At 44.7% G+C, this 15,033-nt stretch overlaps 1 protein-coding gene across 1 annotated transcript; it reads right to left on the bottom strand.

The window, feature by feature from the left end:
- Positions 1-11,360: 11,360 nt before the first annotated feature.
- On the bottom strand, positions 11,361-15,024 carry LOC123053835 (2,3-dimethylmalate lyase). The gene is made up of 8 exons (XM_044477412.1): positions 14,608-15,024; positions 13,947-14,158; positions 13,140-13,421; positions 12,925-13,047; positions 12,383-12,533; positions 12,100-12,311; positions 11,873-11,909; positions 11,361-11,740 (listed from the first exon to the last, which is right to left on the bottom strand). Exons 1-8 carry the CDS (start codon positions 14,927-14,929, stop codon positions 11,610-11,612), a joined length of 1,470 nt encoding a protein of 489 aa, XP_044333347.1. The 5' UTR covers positions 14,930-15,024; the 3' UTR covers positions 11,361-11,609.
- Positions 15,025-15,033: the final 9 nt, after the last annotated feature.

The following is a 15,033-nucleotide window of genomic DNA, read 5'->3' as shown; positions in this document are numbered from 1 at the left end:
TTTCGGTCTTCCTTCTTTTATATAAACTAGTTGAATGACAATGCTTTGCCACAGGACAATATAGAGATGCTAGAGACATTAGTGTGAAATAATAGTTCTTTTTATGAACCTAGATGTCAAGCAATGCATGCATCTGGTTTACTCGCCCTGAATATTGATGGCCTTCTCCTTGTTTCCCCTTTCCACAATGACCAAGCACCCACTCTTCCTCCCCATGTGACATCTCCTTCACCCTCATGCCGTTAGGACAAGTTAGTGTCTTTCTACTACCATCCCACCTAAATGACATATCATGAGGACAAAAATACAAATATATAATAAAACTTAAGATCTTGTACTACCTCTGTAACATAATATAAGACGTTTCTTTAACACTATAATAGTACAAAGGGAGTACTCAATAGCATTGCAAACCTGTGAGAAAAAAAGACAAATAAGTGCTGAAAAGGAAGCAAAAATTAAGATCCATAACTTGATCGTACAATTTACGCGATAAATAAAATACTCCCTCCGTTCCAAAATAAATGACTCAAGTTTGTACTAGCTTAAGTTAGTACAAAGTTGAGTCACTTATTTTAGGACAAACGGAATACATGTTAGGACCAGCTAGGAAGGCCCTTGCCTCCTGCCACGTGGCCAGGTCATGGAGACGAGCCTGCAGCTCCATCTTTATGCACACATGAGCGTGGCAGTGTAGAAATCTATGAGATGAAAGATTTAGCATCGATTGCCATCTATTACTTCCAACATAAAACACCATTCAGAATATTAGTAAATAAAACTCTCTAATTGAGATATTTTCAAACAACCTGCAACATAAAACAACATTCAGAATATTAGTAAGTAGGAGTAAGTGGTGGTGCGCTCTTGTCAGAATAGAGAGAATATATTTAAGGGGGGAGCTTACTAGTGTGTTAAAAACGTTTTTATATTATGGGACGGAGGGAGTACTTTACAAGAAGAAAACACAAAAGCTAATGATGAACAACTTCTGATGGTAAAGAAGAAAACTGACGAGTTGCTACAGGCAAATTTCACCCATTAATGCTAGAATGCATTCAATAGAATGCATTCGATTCATCAGCTTGCTTTGCCTCAATGTCACCAAGCAAATTGATGAACCCAAACAAAAACATGGCTTTGTCAAGAATCCTTCTTACAAGTGCTGGTGAGTCAATTGCAAGAAACCACCACATTTGTGGCTAGGTTTGCAGAAAACTACCAAGTCGTTAATCTGTTGCAAAAAACACCGTAAAATCTCTTAACCCGTTGCAAAAAGCACTGAACAGCCGTTTAGCCTCGTTTGATCTCTTTTCCGACAGGTGGGCCGCGAAAACGCTGACGTGGCGTGCGGACAGGCAAACGGCGCCGTTAGGAAGAAAACGGTCAAGACGCCGCGCCGGTCGATCCGGTTCAGACAGTCACCCCCGCGCCCCTGTCCTGTCTCTCGCCCCGCTCCCCTCTCCTCTCTCGCCCCTGCTTGCCGCCGGTGATGGCCACCTGGCGTGGCAGTGATGATGGCGGTGGCGGTGGTGCTGGCGATGCATCTGGTGGCAGTGGTGCTCCTGCAGATCCAACAGAGGTTTGCGGCAGTTCAAACCCATCTCAGGCTCCGCCTCTTCCACAGCCGTCGTCGCCGTCTTACTGTGTTGAGTACGCGGCGGCGAGGGCATTCGCCAAGGCCGTGAAGGAAGATCCAGAGGGGAGCCATCACTACGCATCCTCCTTCGGCGGTGTCTCGTAAGTTTTCTCTTTCCATACCCCGATTTGGTTTCTAGGGTTCTAAGTGTATGTAGTAGGCACCGTCGCCATTATTGTTGTTGTAGGTTGTTTATGTGGTCAGACATGTAAGTGAAGTGTTTATGTAGTTCTAGGGTTCTAAGTGTATGTAGTAGGCACCTAAACATTAACTGAATTTTTAACTGAACTTTTAACTGAATTTTTAACTGAAACTGTATTTTTAACTGAATCTTTAACTTTAACTGAATTGTTTACTTGAACTGAATTGCTTTACTTGAACTGTAGATTGAATGATGAAGTGTGGGAAGTCAGATTCCATTTCCATGACAGAGATAATCTTGAAAGAAGCCTAAATGTGGATGATATCACATTTTACAATCTGATTGCACTAATAGAGCTTGAAGGATATGGGATGACAGACTTTATGTATTATGTCAGAGATCCAGGTGTTGGGGTTTCAGGTATGGAAGAACTGACAGATGATGATAAGGTGGAGGAAATGTTGGATGACCTAGTTATCAAAGGTCAGAAGGTGGTGAACATAACAGTCATCAGAAGTGATGCTCCAAGACCTAGTGATTTGAACATTGGACCAGTTTGTGAGGAGCAGGTTCCATTATCTGAAATAGGTGTGCCAGTGGTGTATGAGATAGATACAGCAGGAGTACTGTTTCCTAGCCCAACAAAGCCACAACAAGTGCCAGTGCAGGTCATTAACACACAGGAGAGTTCATTTTTGAAGCAGAAGTGTGCACCAGTACCAGAATTTGCAATGGAGCAAGATCAAGATCAAGAGCAAATTGAGCAACTGATGGAGCAGAAGAGGAATGAAGAGATTGAGAAGTTCAGGAAAAAGGGGAAAGAAAAAGAGAAATACAAGGCAGCTAAAAGAAAACTTCCAGAGCTAATGGCTGAAGATTTCACTGATAGTGACAGTGACACAGATTTACTAGCAGATGAGGATATAATTGCTAGGCTTGAGGCAATTAAGAAGCATAGAGATGATCCACTTCATCATATTGAAGGGGACACTGATGTGGATGAGCCATATGAAGCAGATGAGGAGGAGGAGGAGGAGGAGAAGGCACCAGAGGAGGAGGAGGAGGAGAAGGCACCAGAGGAGGAGGAGGAGGAAGGGAGCAGCATAGGAGGAAGTAAAAGAAAGGGGCCAACTACAAGATCTCATTCTAGTTTGGATGAGATTATTGAGGAAGATTGGTTTCCTTCATCTGATGAGGAGAGCAACCCTGGTGACCTAAGTCAGGAGGACAATGATGGGGCTCAAATACCATGTGTGAAGCTTCCAGCTGATAGGAAGAGCAGGGCTAAGAAGAGGAAGCCTAGAGTTTGGTATGATGAGCAAAGGGAGAACCCAGAAGAGCAATTTATGAAGAAGCTTTGTTTCCTAGATGTGACCCAGTTCAGGAGGGAACTTCTTAATTTTCACATCTCACAAAATAGGAACCATGCCTTCCACAGGAACTGTCCAGACAGGATTATAGCTGTCTGCAAATTTGAGAATTGTCCATTTTTCATTGTAGCTTCTCAGATAGCACATGAGAAGACATTCTGTATAAAGAAACTGAACTTGCACCACAGCTGCCCAGTAGTAGGAGAGAGCACAAAAGTTACTGCTAAGTGGTTGGCACATGAATGTGAGCAACAGTTGAGGACAGACCCCAACACACCTGTCCAGACTATAATTTCAAACTTGAAGCAAAAGCATGGAATAGAGGTATCTGTACATATGGCCTATAGGGCAAGAAAGCTAGCTAAAAATGTAGTCCTAGGAGATCAGAAGGCACAATATCATAGGATAAGGGATTACCTAGAAGCTGTGCTAGAAACCAATCCAGGAAGTAGATGCATTGTCACAACAAAGCATCTGAAACTACATCCAAGCAAAAACCCAAGATTCCATGGCTTGTTCATCTGCCTCAATGCTTGCAAAGAGGGTTTCCTTAATGGTTGCAGACCATTCATAGGTATGTGCACACCTACTAATTAACTAGTGACTCTACATTTATATGTGCACACCCACTAATTTGTTGGTAATCTACTTGTGATCTTGTATGATAGGTGTTGATGGTTGCTTCATAAAGTTGACAACAGGGCAGCAAATCTTGGCTGCCACTGGAAGAGATGGAAACAATAACATATTTCCCATTGCTTTTGCAATAGTGGACAAGGAAAACACAGCAAGCTGGTCTTGGTTTCTTACTCAATTAAAATATGCCATTGGTGGTGAGTCAGGCAAGTTTGGCTACTACACTATTATATCTGACAGGCAAAAGGTACTACTATCTCTACTCTAATCATTGCTTGCATTGCTTATTAATTGTCTTTGTTTATTAATTTCATACATGTCATTGTTGTAGTATTCTCAAACTGTAGTTCATTCAAACAGGGCCTTCTTACAGCCATAAACAATGTATTCCCCAATTGCAAACAAAGATTCTGCCTTAGACATATTTATCAGAACTTCCAAACTGCTGGTTTTAGAGGGGAAGAGTTGAAGAAATACATGTATCAGGCAAGTTATTCCTATACTGAGCATGGTTATGTAACTGCAATGGAAGGCATGAAAAAGGAGTGTGAGCCAGCTTGGAAATGGCTATCTAGGATACCAAAACATACATGGGCTAGGCATGCCATGGACAACAATTGCAAAACTGACTTGGTAGTGAACAATATAAGTGAAGTTTTTAACAAGATGATACTTGATGTCAGAGCCAAACCCATTAGAACTATGGTAGATGGGATCAGGACAAAGCTGTTAGTGAAGTTCAATGCAAATAGGACAAAGACTGAGACTGCTAAGTGGCAGATATGCCCAACATATGCTGAGAAGCTAGAGGAAGCAAAACATCATTCTAGGTTTTGTCAGTCTATCAAAGCTGGACCTGATCTCTTCCAGGTGACAAGTGGAGAAAGCACATATGCAGTTAACTTGTTGCTACATACATGTGGTTGTAGGAAGTGGTACATGTGTGGAGTACCTTGCAATCATGGTGTTTCTGCAATCAACAAGGCAAAACTACAGCCAGAAGATTTTGTTCATGATTTCTTCAAGAAACCAATGTATAAGGAAGCTTATAGTCCAATAGTTTTCCCTGTGCCTGGGCCTGATTTGTGGCCAAAGACTAGAACCCCTGACATTGAACCACCAGTGTTCAAAGAAAAGCCAGGAAACAAAGAGACAAAGAGGAGAAAGAGCAAGTTTGAAAAGCCAGCTCCAAAGGATACATCTAGGATGGCAACTATCACTTGTAGCAATTGCAATAGGACTGGGCATAGATACACTAGTTGCAAGCAGGCTCTTAAACCATCCCTAGCTATGAGAATGAACCAGCACCAGGTAACTATTGTTGTAGGTTTTTGTACAATTTCACATACTAGTTTCTAACATTTGTATGCTATAATTTCAGGAAAACAGGAGAGATGATACACCCAGAACTGTATCTGCTCCTGCTCCCATGCCACCAAGGAGAAGTGCTCCTTCTGCTCCTGCTGCTGCTCAAACTGCAGCTCCAGCTCCACCAGCTCCAAGGGCTCCAAGGGTATCAAGGAGAGCTCCTTCTGCTCCTGCTTCAGCTCCCAGTGCACCAAGGAGAGCTCCTTCTGCTCCTGCTGCAGCTGCTGCTCCTCCTGCTACAAGGGCAACAAAGAAAGCTAAAACTACAAGGACTGCAACTTCTACTGCTGGTGCTGGTCCAAGTTATACTGCTGGTGCTGGTCCAAGTTCCTCTACTGCTGCTGGGCCAAGAGGAAGAAACAAGTTCATCCCCCCAAGAGTTGCAGGTAGTGGAAGAGTGAGGAAGCCATCCTTTAAGATGTCTGAGTGGTTCAACTGTTCTCAAGGGAGCAGGTGAAGTTGTGTTAATTTGTGGTGAAAACTTGTGTTGCTTCTGGTTGTCATGAGTACTTTCATGTTCTAAACATGTTCTAAACATCTTTATTCTGGTTGTCATGAGTACTTTCATGTTCTAAACATGTTCTAAACATCTTTATTCTGGTTGTCATGAGTACTTTCATGTAAGGTACCTAGTGGACTTGTTGGTCTGTGGTGAGCTGATGATGTTCAAAACATCTTTATTTTGGTTGAGTACTTTCTGGTTAGTTGTGGCTCCTAATTTTCTTATTGTTTGCTAATAAGTGTGATGACCTAATTTGATCATCTAGGGTGCCTCGGCGTCGACGGCATCCAAGATAACCTAATATGATCATCTAGGGTGCCTCGGTGTCGACGGCATCCACGATAACCTAATATGATCATCTAGGGTGCCTCGGCGTCGACGGCATCCACGATAACCTAATTTGATCATCTAGGGTGCCTCGGCGTCGACGGCATCCACGATAACCTAATATGATCATCTAGGGTGCCTCGGCGTCGACGGCATCCACGATAACCTAATTTGATCATCTAGGGTGCCTCGGCGTCGACGGCATCCAAGATAACCTAATTTGATCATCTAGGGTGCCTCGACGTCGACAGTATCCAACATATCCTCATTCCATCATTTAGGGTGCCATAGTTAACATCAATGACATAGTTAACATCATACTTAACAACTCTAGTCACTAACATAGTTAACATCATACTTAACAACTCTAGTCACTAACATAGTTAACATCATGACACCATAGTTAACATCATACTTAACAACTCTAGTTAACAACATAGTTAACATCATGACACCATAGTTCAAAGCTTACAAGACATAGTTCAAGGCTACACCCTACTTCAAATACTGCAAACTGCCACTAGTTCACACATTACAAGCCATAGTTCAATGCTTGAAACTTAAGATAATGACCCACATGGTCAGATTACAAATCACTCTTCATCGCAAATATCCTTGATGTCCTTCAGCTTTCTCTTGTTCTTGTCACTAGCTTTGACAAGATCAGCAATGTGAAACTCCAAATTCCTCCTCTCAGTGCTCAACTTTTCCTTCTCCTTCAAATGAGCAAACTTCAGATTCCTAATCACATTACCTTGGGCAACCTGAATGCTCTTCAACTGGTCAACCTTTTGCTTCAGTTCTTTGTTCTCAGCATCCATTGCACCCAGCTGTTCCTTCAAAGCTGAAATATTGTTGTCCAAAGGAGGAGTGATCTCCTCATGTTCACCTTGTTGGACTTCATTTTCCTTGGGAATATTGTCCTGGGTATCAAGTAGGTTGTTCACATCCTCAACAAGCTTCGCATAAGTCTCCTGTAGCTTGTTCTTTTGTGATGTGAGATTGTGGACAAGTGATGAATGTTCCAGACATGCCATCCTATTAGCACGCTGGCAATCCTCATACAAAAGCCATAGTTTGTGAAGAGCATTCTGCAGATGCTCTGGCCACTCCTCATCTACCCAATGAACAACACCACAACTGCTTGCTTCCTGCAAAACAACAAGTACAAATGCATTTACTTCCTTTTTCACTTCACTTCTATTCATTCCAATTCAAAACAACTATAGTATACTGCACATGCACAATTCAGCTCAATTATGAATTTATATCTGAATTTTTAACAGCATACTACACTGAATTTACTTCATTTATACCTTAATTTTTAACAGCACAATACAATTCAGTTCAATTCATTTACTTCATTTATATCTATGAACAATGCACTATCATACTTTTTAACAGCACAATTTACTTCACTCAGTCACTATGGATACCTTAATTTTATATCTTTGTACTTAATTTTTAATAGCACAATTTAATTCATTTACTTCATTTATATCACTGTGGTGTTGTTCATTTATATGTATGAACAATTCATTTACTTCACTCAGTCACTATGGTATGGTACATGACAGTACCTTTAACTAAACTACTAGGTGAATAGTGAACATGAACAATGAACAGTGAACATGAACAATGAACAGTGCATATGAACAATTTATAGTTTCTTCACAAAATGAGCAAACTACAGATTTTTGCTAGCACTCACATCAAGTCCACAGGCAATGAACCTCCTCCCAGTGCTAATCCCTTCGAAGCAAACATGCCTCTTCGCCGGCTGGCCATGCTCACACATCACCATCACCTCATCATCAACACCAGAGTAGTTCGGGTCCTCGATTGTAGCCGGGATCTACATCAACAAAAGAAACGCACAAAATCCATCTCACGGGTTCAAATCGAGCAGGAAAAACAAAATCCCCAAACCGAAACCCTTGCTCAAAGAACCCTAGCTACGAGTACAAATCACTGACCTTGATAGGGGAGCCGCCTGAAGAGTACTCGTAGCCCGATTCCTCGCTGTCGTCGCTCCACGAAACCATGGCGGACGGCGGCCAGCTGGCTTCTCACCGACGGCGACCAGAGCCAGAGAGAGGAGGCAGAGGAGAGGGGCGAGAGAGAGAGAGGGCACGAGGCATCTGTCTGGCGAGCACCGACAGGACCGACCGGCGCGGCGTCTTGACCGTTTTCTTCCTAATGGCGCCGTTTGCCTGTCCGCACGTCACGTCAGCGTTTTCGCGGCCCACCTGTCGGAAAAGAGATCAAACGAGGCTAAACGGCTGTTCAGTGCTTTTTGCAACGGGTTAAGAGATTTTACGGTGTTTTTTTGCAACAGATTAACGACTTGGTAGTTTCCTGCAAACCTAGCCACAAATGTGGTGGTTTCTTGCAATTGACTCAGTGCTGGTACGAGACAAAGCCCATTCTTCTTAGCCTCAGTGACAGTCTTTGAGTTTCTTGGACTTCTCTGTTGCAATCACATATTCAGGGGATTGATCGTTCCTATTCTAATAAGCCTTACTTTAGTGTCTAAAACTAAAATGTATACCTTGCCAAGAGACATATACATTTTGAAAAGCGTGGCTTGCATAGTTTGCACTTGTAAAGGAAATATGTCTCCGGTGTTATAAGAAAGATTAGCCATATAGGTAAAGTGGCAATTTCAAGGAAATAATAATATATACCAATACAATGTAAAACAGGACTACATAAAAAACACCCAGTTCATCTTGGGTATGCCTTCACAATCCTGTAATAGGTGAATGATGTGCAATTTTCCTACCCAACAGAAACACAAGGATGTTAAGAGCATCTCCAACAGCTGCGCTATATATCACGTGTGCGGGGGGAAATCATGTTTTAGCGCGCGGAGCGGTTTGACGCGCTCCAGCAGGCGCGGGAGATTCCGGCGCGCGGAAAAAAATAGCCCGCGCGCGAAAAAAGGGCCCCACGCGCAGCAGTTTTGGCGCGCTCATAAAACACGCGCGTCCAAGCCCGCCAACCGCCACTCGAGCGCCTTCTTCTTCCCCGTCGCCCCCTTCTTCCTCGCATCCAGCGCCCCACCGCCGCCGCGCCTTCTCCCCCGTCGCCAACATGTTGCCGCGCGCCCGGAGTAGCTCCGGCTACCGCGGCGTCCGCATCCGCCCCTCCGGCATGTTCTACACGGAGATCCGCTCCGGCGACATGCGTCTCAGTCTCAGGACGTTCGAGACCGCCCGCGCGTACGACGCAGCGGCATGGCGCCTCTCGAGGCCACGTTCCCAGATGAACTTCGAGGACGTGTGGACATGCCTGCAGGCGCAGGACCTCGCGCCTCCGTCGCGGCTAATAACCGACGAGGACCGCCGTGAACACCGTAGGCGGGAGCGCCGCCTCCTCATCGCCGAGGCGGACGAGTACGCCATAGCGGAGTGGCGCCAGCGCTTTCCGCAGGACGTCGCCACCGAGAATGCCTTCTGGGCGGAGAGGAGGGCAAAGCGAGCCGCGGATCAGGCGGACAGGCGTGAGCGGAAGGCCCTGGTGATAGTGCAGTGCGAACTGGGAGCTGCGTCGACTTTTGATGACAACGATCCTCAGTGGGATGACGCGTTTCTGTCGTCGGACTACACCACCAAGGAGGAGGACGACGAGGAGTAGTTTTTAGTATATTTGCATCGTAGTATCGTTTATTATCTATTTTTATTTGTATCGTATTGACTAGTTTGTAGTGTTGGGTTGAACTATACTATTTGTATCATTGAATAAATCTATATGTTGTTTCAAATATTGTTTGTATGTGCTCTGGTTGTTCGCGCCCGCCTTTTTTGTAGCGTCTGCTGAAACGGCTCGCACGCGTAATATTTTGCAGTGCCGCTGGAGCTAGCGCTTTGATGCGCGTAAAAATTATTTCGGCGTTGTAAAAATTATTTTAGCACGTCGCGCGTTGCGCGCCTGTTGGAAGTGCTCTAATTAAGTAACATTAATATGAGCATGACAGAAGAAAACATCTTAGCATAATCATATAGTAGCTCGTCCATACTTACAGCCGATGCCAAACGTGAACCTGAATCTCCATCCTGTTTTGGATGAAGAACAAGAGGAAGAAACAGCACTACGTCAACCAGAACAATCCCCATTCGTGCAATAAGAATATTCGAAAATACAATTAAACAAGGCCGACGTGCTGCTGTAAGGATGCATCCGCCAGTCACACGTCGCGTTGAGTCGTGAGGAAGATGGGCAAGCGAGTACGACGTGGTGCTGCACCCCTACGGCCTACGCCCTGGCTCCTACGGCAAGAAGGTCCCCGTCGGCTGCTCAGCGTTATCGCCGATGTCAATGACACGCCGTTCGCTAGAGCCTCATCTACCGAGGTCAAGTAAACCTCTGCCGGCCTGCGTTGGGAGAGCGCGCGCAGTGTTGACTGTTGAGGAACTGGTGCCCCGAACTGCATGCCGCCGGCAATGGCAGTGATGGGGATCCCCGGGGAAGGGTAGCCGATGATACCGCTGCAGCGCCGCGTGGTGGTGGCCAGCGACGACGGGGCGCGCGTAGAGTGAACGGAAGCGGCGGAGGAACCCGCCGTCGGCGACGACACGGCGCGAGCGCACACGCATGCGGCACGGACAAGGTGGAGGGACGTGGAAAGGCGCATGAATATTACTCCCTTCCGTCTTTTTTACTTTGCATATAAAAATTGTCTAAAGTCAAACTTCATAAAGTTTGATCGTATTTATATGAAAAATATTAACATCTACCATGCTAAAGTTGTACAATATGAAAATTTAAGCAATGACACATCTACTGATATTGATTTTATATTATGAATATTGATATTTTTTTAAAGTTAATGAAACTTTATGAGGCTTAACTTTAAACAAATTTTATATTCGAATTAAAAATGACCGGAGGGAGTAGCTCCAGCGGGACGTCGTGCACCGTCGTCTGGAGCGATGGCGTGGTGGTCTCGCTGCGGTCTCCAGTACGGCCGCTAGTATCGCAATGCGGCGTACGTGCCTATGCTTTCGGTGGAGCGGCGGTTGGGGGCCGCAGGAAGAGACATGCGTGCGTGGATGGCGGATTTTTTTTTTGTTACGATCGGGAAAACAAGCGAGAAAAGGGGTGGGATCGGTGGAGGTGGTGCCTGGGGCACCGGTCCAGCATGGCCCGTTGGCCATGCCCTCAGAAGGAAGAGGTGGCCCAGATATGAAATGAAACTATGCTGTCCTCCATTTCTCTTCTTCTTCCCCAAGTTCATCCTTCTCCTCCTCCTCTCAGCCACTGCTGGCCCTGTCATCCGATTGGCACTCCCCATGGCGTCCCTCCCAGCATGGCAACGGAAGTTAAGCCTAGAGTGTGTATTTTCTACTAGTGCTCAGTGTCGTACTTGTATCCTTGTGTAGCAGAGGAATACTTTTTCCATAACTTGTTTTATTCGAATTTAACTTCCGCATCCATGAGACAAGGAAGGTTACAGGAAGACTAGTTCTGGATGCACGCAGTATGATGCGGAATTTACACAACTGGATGTAGGCAGCAAGGGCCTACCAACTACCAAGTAGCAGCCATTTGCTTCTACCACTCAAAGGAACAGGACCCTCATCTGAGTATCGGATGCTGGGACGACAACAACGAACAACACGCTCACGCGATGAACACCTGGATCCTATCTCCCCTGCCGTCCTCAAAATCAAGCAGTATCTGCCCGTTCTGGGGGTTGTCCGAATCCATAGGTGCATTCCGAAGCCTTTCCATGATATTTGTTCCAGCCAGGCCTGCAAAGTGCCAAAGGAGATGATCTATGAATGAAACATACACAGACCAAAGATTCTTTTCTTTCTATCTCGAAAATACAAATGTAGTTACAGATTCATGTTCCTCCTAATAACAAGAATAGAAGCACCAACCTGGTATAACTTTTGTCATCCCTTCTAAGAATCCAGCCTGTTGCAGAGAAAGCAGGAACAGAAGGAAACATCCTTTTAATCAGTATGAGAATTACTCAATTATAGAACATTTGCACAGATACTACTAATAGCGAAAAATCACTTGAGTGTCAATTTCAGAACTTCTGAGTCAACTAGTACTACATATTGATTATTGAATCGAAAATAGACTGTAAATGGGTTCTTACAGGTATCCTGGCATCAATTTTCTGGACCCCATCTCTTCCTGTAATCTTCAATCGAAGTGTGCGGGACCACATCCCACCTGAAGGACCTCTGCCTCCAGCGGAACCAGGATCATAGAGCTGTGGCAGTATGTCAATAATAGGTTCTTGTGATTTCTCAGTCCTGGACTTGGTGTCTCCTGAACTGCTTGCTTCACTTGTACAATCATAATTACCTATAATTGTGTTGTAGCAGGATAAGAAAAACCATCCATATTCAACATAGTTTACGAGAGAATATGCTCACCACTCCCAAAGGATGACTGAGCTGGTGACGCAACGTATCGCTTTTCCTCTTCATAATAGCGGTTAAACCCTAGCGTATCCTTGATCTCCTCAAATGATGGCAAGCTACTTGGAGGAGGTATGCGGCCACCTTTTATAGCAACAAGAGCATCCTGCACATCAGGGTGTCTTATACAGTTAATGATTGACAGCGGACATGTATCATATGCGTGGTACCAAATTGAACATGAATACACAGAAGATTTTGAACCCACATGATATGCCATCAAATTGAAGAAGCATACAATAACTACCAGTTCACAGGAATAGAAGATGGTACATACGTGACTCTATACGCCTATATGTGAGTGTGCGCAATTTTATTTTTCTTTGGCAAAAACTTCTACCGGGAATCCATGTGCATGATCCCTTAGGACACAACTACTCCTTTTAGTGATAAAATAAATAACATGTGAGTTGGTTTTCAGGCATTTTATCTCTCTTAAGTTGGTGTGCAAATATAACACAAGTACTTGAAGCATGTACAAAGTATAAACAACTAACCTCCATTGCACGCATTGATACCCCAATTAGAGATAATGGGTAGGCTATGATTTTGTAACCAATTTCTTCAAGTTCAAGAGGGCTCAGTATAGGAGTTTTACCACCACCTTCTAACATGTTGGCCTGCAGAAAGAAGCATGGAGTATGCTGAGGATCTTCCATGGCGGTCAGAAATAGTTCGGAAAAACACTACTGCATTATAGAGTAGATCTAACCATTTTTGGAACTCCAGGTGAAACTGCACAAAACGCCATCATCTCTTCCCTTGAGGCAAGGGCATCAATAAATAGAACATCTGCTCCAGCATCAGCAAAAGCTCGTGCTCTCCATAACGCTTCATCAAGAGACAAAGCTTGACGAGAATCTGTCCTTGCCACAATAACAATGTCAGAGCCACTCTCCTTCCTGGCATCTACAGCGGCTTTTATGTGCATAATCGCTTCCTCTCTCGAGACAACTTTCCTTCCTTGTGTATGTCCACATGCTTTTGGTGACACCTTCAGAATACTATATACATCATATCACTAAAGAAGGAAGTTATCAAAAGGGAATAAGAAGATTTATCATAAAAATAACGCCAGTCATTTTTTAATATAAAACAAAATCATATCCGCAAAGTGCAATGGAAATAGAATGTTTAAACATATTTTAAATACACCGTTCAAAATCAGGATAAATGATCCTTGATTGCTAGAATATGAATTATGCTATACTAAGAATATGAGATGTCAGCCAGGGTCCAGAGCAGAGACTTATTAGGGCAGTAGCAGGGGTTGTTGTCCAAAATTACAGTTAACATGAAACTGACTGCACAGCCAGGATGTTTAAAACTATATACAAACTCTCGCAAAACATAAACTACATACAAACATAAAATATGTGTAAAATGACATTTAGGTTCTTATGAAGGTGAAGCACTCTAGTTCAGTGATGCAATAGTTTGTGTATATAAAGTAGGTTATAGAAGCAAAACAGCTGGATAATTTAGTAAACAGCACAACATCGAAAGAGTATCAAGATACCTGATCTTCAAGAATAATTCCAGCAAAACCAGCCTTGATAAATCCTTTCACTGTCCTCTTGACATTCATACAGTTTCCATAACCATTATCAGCATCACCAATTACAGGTATCGATACTGCTTCAGTGATCAGACGGCCTTGATCTATCATTTCGCCATAGGACATGAGACCAACATCTGGCAATCCAAGCCTTGCAGCAGATATTGAGAAACCTGAAAGACAAAATACTGTTAATTTTTTCAGGACTGAAATCTTGTAGATCTCCTTTTACATAGGACTGGGCTAGCTCCCTAAGCAACTACTACGCTCTGGTTCCATTTTCAAGTTCTGACCGAGCGACCGTGACTATACAAGTGAAGAACAAACTTGTGATGGTTTGATATGTGCAATGCCACTTGATCAATGTGCCCTCAACAGAAGCATAGGCAATATAGACCAGCACAAGAGCAAATTCTCACTCTAGTATAAGGTTTCATCATCTTTACAACACATGGAGTATATGAGGTAGTACAAGTATAACACTCACAATCTACAGAATGACAGAAACATGGTGGCACAGCAAGCGCGGGTGTTCAGGAATTGGAAGTATGGTACACTATGCTATTATGATGGGAGTGTGTGTGAGAGAGAGTCCTGCAGAAGCAAAAGAGCGAACACGTACCGCTCGTGAAGCAGGCCCTGAACCCGGCGCGCTCGACGAGGCGGGCACTGAGCGCGTCGTAGCAAGCGGGCGCCTGGTGGGCGCCCGGCGTCCCCAGCACTCTCCGGAGCGCCGCCGCGGGCTGTTCCCCGGCGCCCGCTCCGGCGCTTTCTCCGGCTGCGGCGTAGGAGCAGCGGGGGGAGATCCGAGCGCGCACAGACAGGGGAGGGGCTCGGCGCTGGAGGAGTGGGGGCGGACGGACACGGCAGGAGCCGACGCGGCCTGAGGTGCACGGGGACGGCGAGGCGGGCGGCTGGTGCAGGAGAGCGGCGTAGCACGCCATTGCCAGTTTGCCACTGCCCGCTCGGAGAAATCAGCTCCTCCACTACGCACCAGTCCCAGTCTCGCTGCCTCCCCGGTCCCACTTTGCAGAAACCCCCCCACACG

This window comes from Triticum aestivum, chromosome 2D, assembly GCF_018294505.1.
Source record: "Triticum aestivum cultivar Chinese Spring chromosome 2D, IWGSC CS RefSeq v2.1, whole genome shotgun sequence".
Taxonomy (NCBI): domain Eukaryota; kingdom Viridiplantae; phylum Streptophyta; class Magnoliopsida; order Poales; family Poaceae; genus Triticum; species Triticum aestivum.
The sequence above is the reverse complement of the archived record's forward strand: the minus strand, read 5'-3'. Positions and strand labels throughout refer to the sequence as shown.